This window comes from Oreochromis niloticus, linkage group LG22 (genome assembly GCF_001858045.2).
Source record: "Oreochromis niloticus isolate F11D_XX linkage group LG22, O_niloticus_UMD_NMBU, whole genome shotgun sequence".
Classification (NCBI taxonomy): domain Eukaryota; kingdom Metazoa; phylum Chordata; class Actinopteri; order Cichliformes; family Cichlidae; genus Oreochromis; species Oreochromis niloticus.
The window spans coordinates 38018508-38026503 of record NC_031985.2 but is presented as its reverse complement, the minus strand read 5'-3'; the positions used below and the strand labels follow the sequence as shown (position 1 = coordinate 38026503).

At 43.8% G+C, this 7996-nt stretch overlaps 1 protein-coding gene across 1 annotated transcript; it reads right to left on the bottom strand.

Annotated features, from left to right (window-relative positions):
* Positions 1 to 276: 276 nt before the first annotated feature.
* Positions 277 to 6825, bottom strand: tmem200b (transmembrane protein 200B). Its single transcript, XM_005463601.3, has 2 exons — positions 6156 to 6825; positions 277 to 3440 (listed from the first exon to the last, which is right to left on the bottom strand). The coding sequence occupies exon 2, from the start codon at positions 3388 to 3390 to the stop codon at positions 2155 to 2157; it is 1236 nt and encodes a 411-aa protein (XP_005463658.1). The 5' UTR covers positions 3391 to 3440; positions 6156 to 6825; the 3' UTR covers positions 277 to 2154.
* Positions 6826 to 7996: the final 1171 nt, after the last annotated feature.

Genomic DNA, 7996 nt, shown 5'->3' with positions numbered 1-7996 from the left:
TGTTAGAAACCCAGAGGCCATCTTGTAAACGACCAATTAAATAAGAGGCGATCACGAGGGACTGCATACCTGCCCTGAAGGAACTATAAAAGCTAAGGAAGGGGGAGGGATATGGAGCTATACATCAGGCTTTGCGGAGGATAACTGCAACTGGGGAATTTCTCCCTCCCAAACCACCCCAGTCCTGCTAGAAAATACCAAACCTGTGCTGTGGAACAAGAACTTCTCACATTTCCATTCAGTTGATAAAGTGAGCATGGATTTCAAAAGTCCAGATCCCAGTTGTATGTTTTTAATATTCAAAGTCTCCTTCAGAGTGAAGAATTGGATTGTCAGTGATATGTGTAGAGAGGACAGTGTGAATAAATGAGATGACTGCAAAGATGTTACTTTTGCTTTGCCTTATATTTGTAACAAAGGAATGGCAATGTTGTATAATTTGGTGTCCAGTACAGGGCAAGGCAGTCATTGATTGTTCTGCCAGACCGCACATATTGCTTGGTATACATGTAGACATGTGGCATACAGAACAGGCAGCACAGACAAAAAGAAAACCAGAGTAGTGTTGATTCAAATATGGAGCACGGAGCGATGGCCCCTGCACATCTGCACATAAGGAGGCCCAGGAGACTGTAATTCATCGTCTTCTTCCTCTATGACACACACCCAGCTGTATGCAGTAACAGCAACCTTACTAAATCTAAGTGGAGTCACAGGGTTGCCTTGTCCGCACAATCCATTCAGTCCATTGATCATAGGATGATGTGACGAGAGTGGAAGATGTGTGGGGACTCGGTCACCCTCCTCATAAATACTGGGCACACTATGAAAGAGTCGACTGGACACCAGAAGAAGAGGGCATCCCTGTATTCATTACAAGATGATACTGCATTCACCAGGAGAAGCACAAGAAACAATTCTTCCTTCATTAATCTTTTTGTTATCTTGGATCTTATTGTCATAGGTTTGGTCACCATTTTTAGTCATGACAAAAACACTCACCAAATGCTCAGACAGGCTAGTTACTAAATTAACAGCACTTTGCTTTCATACACAATCATTTAACACAATATCTTATAGTCCCAAGCAGCCATAGATAAATGTTAACGTGGTTTAACATGCATCATAAACCATTATTAAATGTCTGTGAACTGCTCTAAAAGGTAAATAACGAGACATCAAACTGATGTACTTTTCCTTAATGAAGACACGTGTAATTAAAGTGTCATGTTTTGTATTTTATGGAGCAGCTAAAATAACAGAAAATTAGTCAAGAGTCATCAGCTGCAGCTGCAGGATTTGGATCGGGCGTTGATGACTTACGTCTGTCTCTTTGTTGCTGCTTTTTACCATTAAAGGTCCATTTTGAAGCTATCAGTGATGTGCTTAATGCAACACACTAGAACAGCAAACATGGAGTACAGGCTGACACTGCTGGTCTGATATTTGGTACAATGTTATCATGACTGATTCTGTAGGAAAATGGGTATACATCTATCTACACACACACACACACGAGAATAAGATCCAAGATGTTCTAAATCAGAATAACCATTTGTTACTATTTGTGCATATAAAACCAACAATGACATCACTTGCATAAGAATTGAGATGCAACATATTGCATATTGTACATCACTGCCATGCATTGCATTTGGAATAGGGAAAAAAAAGTCCCATGTTTATACACTGGTTGCATTTCTCTTTATGGACTCGGGAGTCCGAGTAGTTTGGTTCTGAACTGACTGCACAGTGTAAACAGTCTCTCGTCCTGCTCTCTCTCCTTTTACTGGGCCGTGCAAGCTGTGTTCCAGAAACAGGCAAACACATTTTGGCAACATACAACTTGATTTATTGCAATGCTGCCAACCCAAACAGCATAAGTAAACACTGTGATCCACTCAGCTGCAGCAGTGTAGGAGATGTATATTGTTCATCTCCTTGAATGATAGAAAACATCTGCCACATCCAGCCAAGCAAACGCTGTGTATCAATACGCCTCTGAAGCTTGGGAAAGAGCTCAACAAATCCTTCATAGAAATGCTGTACTCCAAATATTCCGGGGCTTGGTTATTCTCTGCCCTGCACAGAAGTGAAAGCTAAAATCAAAACATCAAATCGAGATATCAGTATTCCATGCTGGGTTTGCAGCCATCACTGGAAAGGCCCAGATCCAAAACTTGTATCTCCCTGAGAGCACTGGTGCTCCAACTGGTCCAGCAGTTTTTCCACCGAGTCTTCTTTGTTCTCCAGTTTCAGGTATCGTCTGCCGTTGCCCAGATCTAGCCGAGGCCAGCTTTGGTGAGTCTGCTCTGCAGAATCGGCAACCTGTCCAAGAACGTTTACACAAACCTGTGAGCTTGCCTCCATACGAGTGACTTCGAGCTGATTTGCCTGAATCTGCTCTCTCTCCATACACCTACCCGTTCGCTTTGTATAAGGGTTAGTCCTGTAGCTCATACTGTGGCAGCGCCTTGGTTGAGCAGCTGTGACAGCCACTTCATCCACCCCTAAGGTGGACATGGAGCCTGCAGATACCAGGCACACATTGGTCTTAACAAGTGGGCCAGTGTGTGAACTGCAGCTGGCTCTCTCTTCACATTTAGCACCCAGCTGTGCATTAAAGTCAGTCTGACTGGAATTACATGAGCTGGAGTGGGAAGCTTTGGCGGAAGACGGAGGCTTTGACTCCTGGTGGTGGAGGCCTTCCATCTGAAGAACAGCTTGCTGGTAGAAGCCCTCCATGCTGTGCTCCTGGTCCACGGTGCTTCTGCTCTGGAGCAGAGGCTCAGAGGTGGCCAGCTGCTGCAGACAGAGAATGTTGAGATGGGCAGCCGGTAGACTGCTAACCCACTGGTAGTGTTTGGCCATTGAATTGGCTGCTGCTATTTCTTTAAGGTCAGCTGAAGGCACAGCCGCAGACACGGAGCAAATAACACTACGCATCTGGGCCAGCAGCATCTGAGTCTCTCTGTCCCTGTTCTCGTACAGGACAGTGTTGGCACATATGAGGATGAAGAGACCCACCCCCATGATGACTGGTCCCAACAGCTTCATCCTCTCACTGTGAATGAGACTGGCTGTGGACAGGAAGCCCTTGGGTCCCAGACTCCAGCCAGAAGTCTGTGATTCAGAGGCGCTTTCCCCTTCTGCAGCTCCCAGGATGGACGACCTTGATATCTGATAGGGCCAGTATCCTGCCACAGCCAGAGCAGTGCCAACAACCACCACAACCACGCCAAGCACTAGGAACGCTCCAGGCATGGAGCGGATGCGAAGCTTGCCTCGGATCAACCTCTCCTTCTTCTTTCTACTTCGTAAGGTGAAGCGAGACTTTGGTTGACAGGCAGGTGAGCTTGGCCTAACTGCTTGAGATTTCTTGGTCTTCATGGCACAGATTAGTCCAGAGCTCTTGGTTTGAGTCACAACGTGTCAGAGTGCTTTAGGAAGAAGGAAATGTAAAGAGTTAATGTCTCTGTTCATTCAAACACATCCAATGCCTGCAACTATGTTCACAGTACAGAGATGTCTGAACTGTTTCATGGCAGCTGAGGTGACAGTGAACACATTCATTGTGGCTGTCTGAGTGGAGCTCAGTCTGGATCTCCCTGGTAATACTGTTAAACTGCAGCAGAGAGTGATACACACCACTAACCCACCTTTGTCACGCTCTCAGTCCTCGGGCTACAAAGGCTAATGCCAAAATTAATGCTAATCTAAACCTTCATGTTATCACTGCACAAGAAAACCAGAGACGGCAGCCTGAGGACAGACACGTGGGCAAATGTTTGAAATGAATAATATTTGAAGAGGCCTTCAAAAATACTTTGTAATGGGAGTATTGTTCAGTTTTAATATTATAACTTCTTCATATGTTTAGACCTGCTAGAGCTCACTGTAGTTACTCATTACTGGCTAACTGACAGTGGGTTTTTCCCCAGTGTTAATCACCAAAACCTTCCGATGTCCACATCTGTGGAGAGGTTGTAAATTAAATGAGGTACAAACAAAAGTACAGAAGCACTCACATACATGCTGTTCTTCCTATGTTCCTGTACAGTAATGAACAAAGAAAAGTGAAATGGAAAAGCCACCTCCAGTAGCAGTGACTGCAGCATGCACCAAAGAGCGTAAAATGTTCCCTTTGTCCTTCTGTGAATGTTTATGAAGAGTGCCAAATATACAAAGTAATAATGCACTCAGCTCTGAATCTTAAAGACATATGAGGGTGCCTGCTCTTAATAAAATATAAGACTGGGTACCTTAACCCATCTTTAAGTACATTATTGCTACAGTTCTTTTCTGAAACCACTGCACATGTCTTGTGTTGGTACTGCAAATTCTTTTTACTTGACCTGCCTGTTGTCTGTTGATACATTTCTTGGGTTTTTAAACTTTCTTGACCTCTGAAACACCTTAAATATGTTTTATTGTGAATAAAATATGGGTTTATCAGACAACATCCAGCTTTTTTTGGAAAGACTTGTATATAAAACATAAAATAGAGCAAACCAGCTTGTTGTTTACGTTTTACAGAAACAACTTTAATGTCCGACATCAGCCTCAGTGTTCTCATTGAACTTGTTTTATCAGGCAGCTGATTTCATCATAAAAGCTCAGATGAGGCATCTACGATAGACTGACAACCGCCTGCTGGGAGAATATGAGGAAAGGATGGATATCAGGAGGACCATAAACCTTTCTGTTCACGAAGAAGAACCTGTGTATATTTTTAGTCAAGTAATAAAGAGTACATGCATTAAACACATATTTCTGTGCTTTGGATTTTAAGCATGGTTACATGGATACTGTCCCAGTGATATTAAATTCTTTAACAACTGTATTATATATTAGATATTATATCAACAATCCCTACAATGGCTTCCTACATGAAAACGCAATGAATTCATTCATGCAAACAATCAGGAAAGTATTTTATTAGTACAGACGCCTTAATGTGAGATGTATGCAGGCTGTCAGTGTTAAAGAATCTCACTGTGGGAAAAAGTCATGTCACCATTTTATCCAAGGCCACAAACACGAGGAAGTCATGAAGAAGTTAATCATGAGGACGACATTCAGAATGCAACACAACAACATCCAGTGCCACGAGTTAGTGGCTGACGTCAGGCCGGGCCTTTGATTTCACACAGGGTAAATATTACACACAGTTACTGGTAGATTTCTGTTTATGAAATCAAACATTAAAAGTTTGAACAAATCATTTTATCTTAATGATCAAAGCCTGGATTTTTGACATCACAGCTATCCCCTGGTCATGTGATGACCAAATGTCGTTAAATCTCCATATATTAAATAAATGTGCTGACCAGTACACACACACACACACACACACACATATCTGTATTCCCCTCTGCCGTGGGATTAACGCTGCAGTAACAAAAATGAGAGGAGCAGCAGACTGCATTCAGCAGCTGTGGCACAAGTTTGTGTCGATGAGGGTGTGACATGCAGCATGGTTGCACATGACGGTAAATGCACGTCTGATCCTTATGATGCTCTGAACTCCGATTACCCTGCTGTCATGTAATTACGCAGGAACGACACAGACAGGAGCGCAGCGTCTGCTGGAAAGGACTTTCTCTACAGTGTGGCTCTGGAAGCCCGCACTCAGTGTGTCATTGACCCAGTCATACTGTGCATCTGCAGTTTACAGCCAGCAGAGGAAGCTGGTCTGGAGCCAATTCAATTCCCGAGAAGCCACAAGTTGTGATACATGACGAAAATGAACAAATGAGAAAGCGTTTGCTGGTGCACACGGGTGGAACCGTGTCTGTCAAATGCACCAGCTTGTTGAGCCCGTGGAGCCCAGACGGAGGGAAATGAAGCAGCTGCAAGAATGCTGTGGTGAAAATCAGCACAGCGTTATCAACTGACTGGGATAAGGCGTCCCTCAACTACGGATAGCCATGGACTGTCGTGCCGTGCCGTGCCGGACTATCTGCACTGACACTGTGCAGACATGGAATGTGTCTGATGACCGAGCTGCTGCATTCCTCTCCGACAACACAGCAGCTCACGGCACCGTTAACGACCCACAGAATGAAAGAGTTCATGTCACCCAGCTGCTCCGACTGCACCACCGCAGACACACAATCTCACATTCACACACTCCCACACTTCTGTGAACTTGCCTGGATTTCGGAGTTCCTGTTGCAGCCCGGTGGTAGTTTGAAGACACCTAACGTCCACATGACTCCGAATAAGCAGCCAAGGGCTGAATCGAGCCCAGCCCTAAACCCGTTCCCACATATCCGCCGCAGGATGGCAACTGTGAGGGACACCGCGCTGACTCCGTCAACTCCGCCGGACACAAGCCGAGCAGAGCCCAGCCCAGCCGCCTCCATGCACCAGCACCGCGGAGTGAGCAGGAAGCAGCCCTGCTGCACGCGCGCGCACGCATGCACGCGGCTTTGAAAATAAAGGTACGCGCGGGTGCTTCGTGTGACAGCAGCAGCGTCCCTCAACAAGTAGCGGAGGTATGAGTCACAGGGAGCTGTTTGGGGTGCACCTACAACACGAACCTCTGCACTAACCCTCTCCGCGACTCCTCTCTGTGCTGTCCTGGACTCTTGGGCTTGTTTCACCTTCACCCTCCTAACAGAGCTGTCACAGCACACAGTTACAGTACGCTCACAGAGGTGCTGGATACTTTACCATCAAAAAATGAGATGTTACAGACAGGGGCGATTCTAGGATAAGAGCTTTGGGGGTGCTGAGCACCCAGAGAGCTGCCCAGCCAGGCAAGATAAACTTTACACGTCACGATGAGACTTCTTCCCCGTCTCTGTCAGTCCCTGCATCCTTAAATGTCTCTAGTTGTCCCGAGTTCCCTCTGACTGTCTCCTTGGTGCATTTACACCCCTGTTCCTCCCTGTTCTCATCGTCTGTTGTCTTCATCTCCGCTATCAGTCATCATAATTTTACCCTCTCTGTGCAAGTCTGCAAATTTCTTTATTAAGTCATAAGATTCTTAAATTCATCAAGTCTCTCTCTGTGCCTGGGTCCTCGTCACAAAACATGACATCACTGTTTTGTACATTTTAACACAATTGAATCCCCACATTTGTGAAAGAAAAGCAAAACACTTTTTTGAGAAGTCTGTAACAAAACCATCAAATCTGATAAAGGTTATTTAAATGATGCTCATAGTGAGTAAGAAGTAAACTGAGTGCATGTTTTGGACAGAGATTCACTTTTAATGTGTATGTATAATATAATACAGATACATAAAAAACACTCCCAAAACAGAATAAATTATTACAAAATATTAATAAAAAACTATAAAAATGGAGGCAACTCTGCCTGTGGTAGAATGTATACAATGTATGAAAAAATCTTTACTGCAGATACTAATTTAACTAATTTAATAATACTAATCTTGTGTTGTAAGTTTTATGAGTTTCATGCTTTCATAGTGGTACTTGGGAGAGCTTGATATTTTTCTCAGGTGGTACACACTGTAAAAAGTTTGAGAAACACTGATAAGTGTTTCTCTGCCGCATAAGTCTGTATGCGGCAGTCATACAGACAACTGGACAGTCCAAAAGTTGGCCTACCTATTATTGGCTGAGGTTTTAGTAGAGTTGTGGCTGAACCACATAAAAATATATCATTAATTTTAATCTCCCCAATCAATGACAATGTTATGTTGGAATGTTGTTAAAGAGGGTCAAAAATGTTTCAACCCAGTTTGTTTTGCAGATTCTGTATAGCAGCTTTAATATAGGGAGGACAAAACTTCCAGACTGTGTGAGTAAAATCAGGTTTTTTCTCTTTGTCAGTTTAACAGTTTCTGTTTTGCCTGTCACTGTTCCCTGTCTGTTTCCTTACCTGGTTCTTCCTGACCTTGTACTTTCTCCACACATTCCCCTCTTTCCTCTCTCCCTCTTTGGACTGACAATCATACACAAATAGATTGTATTCAATTAGATGAAAAAATTACATTAATATGAAAAAACAAATTATTAAGATC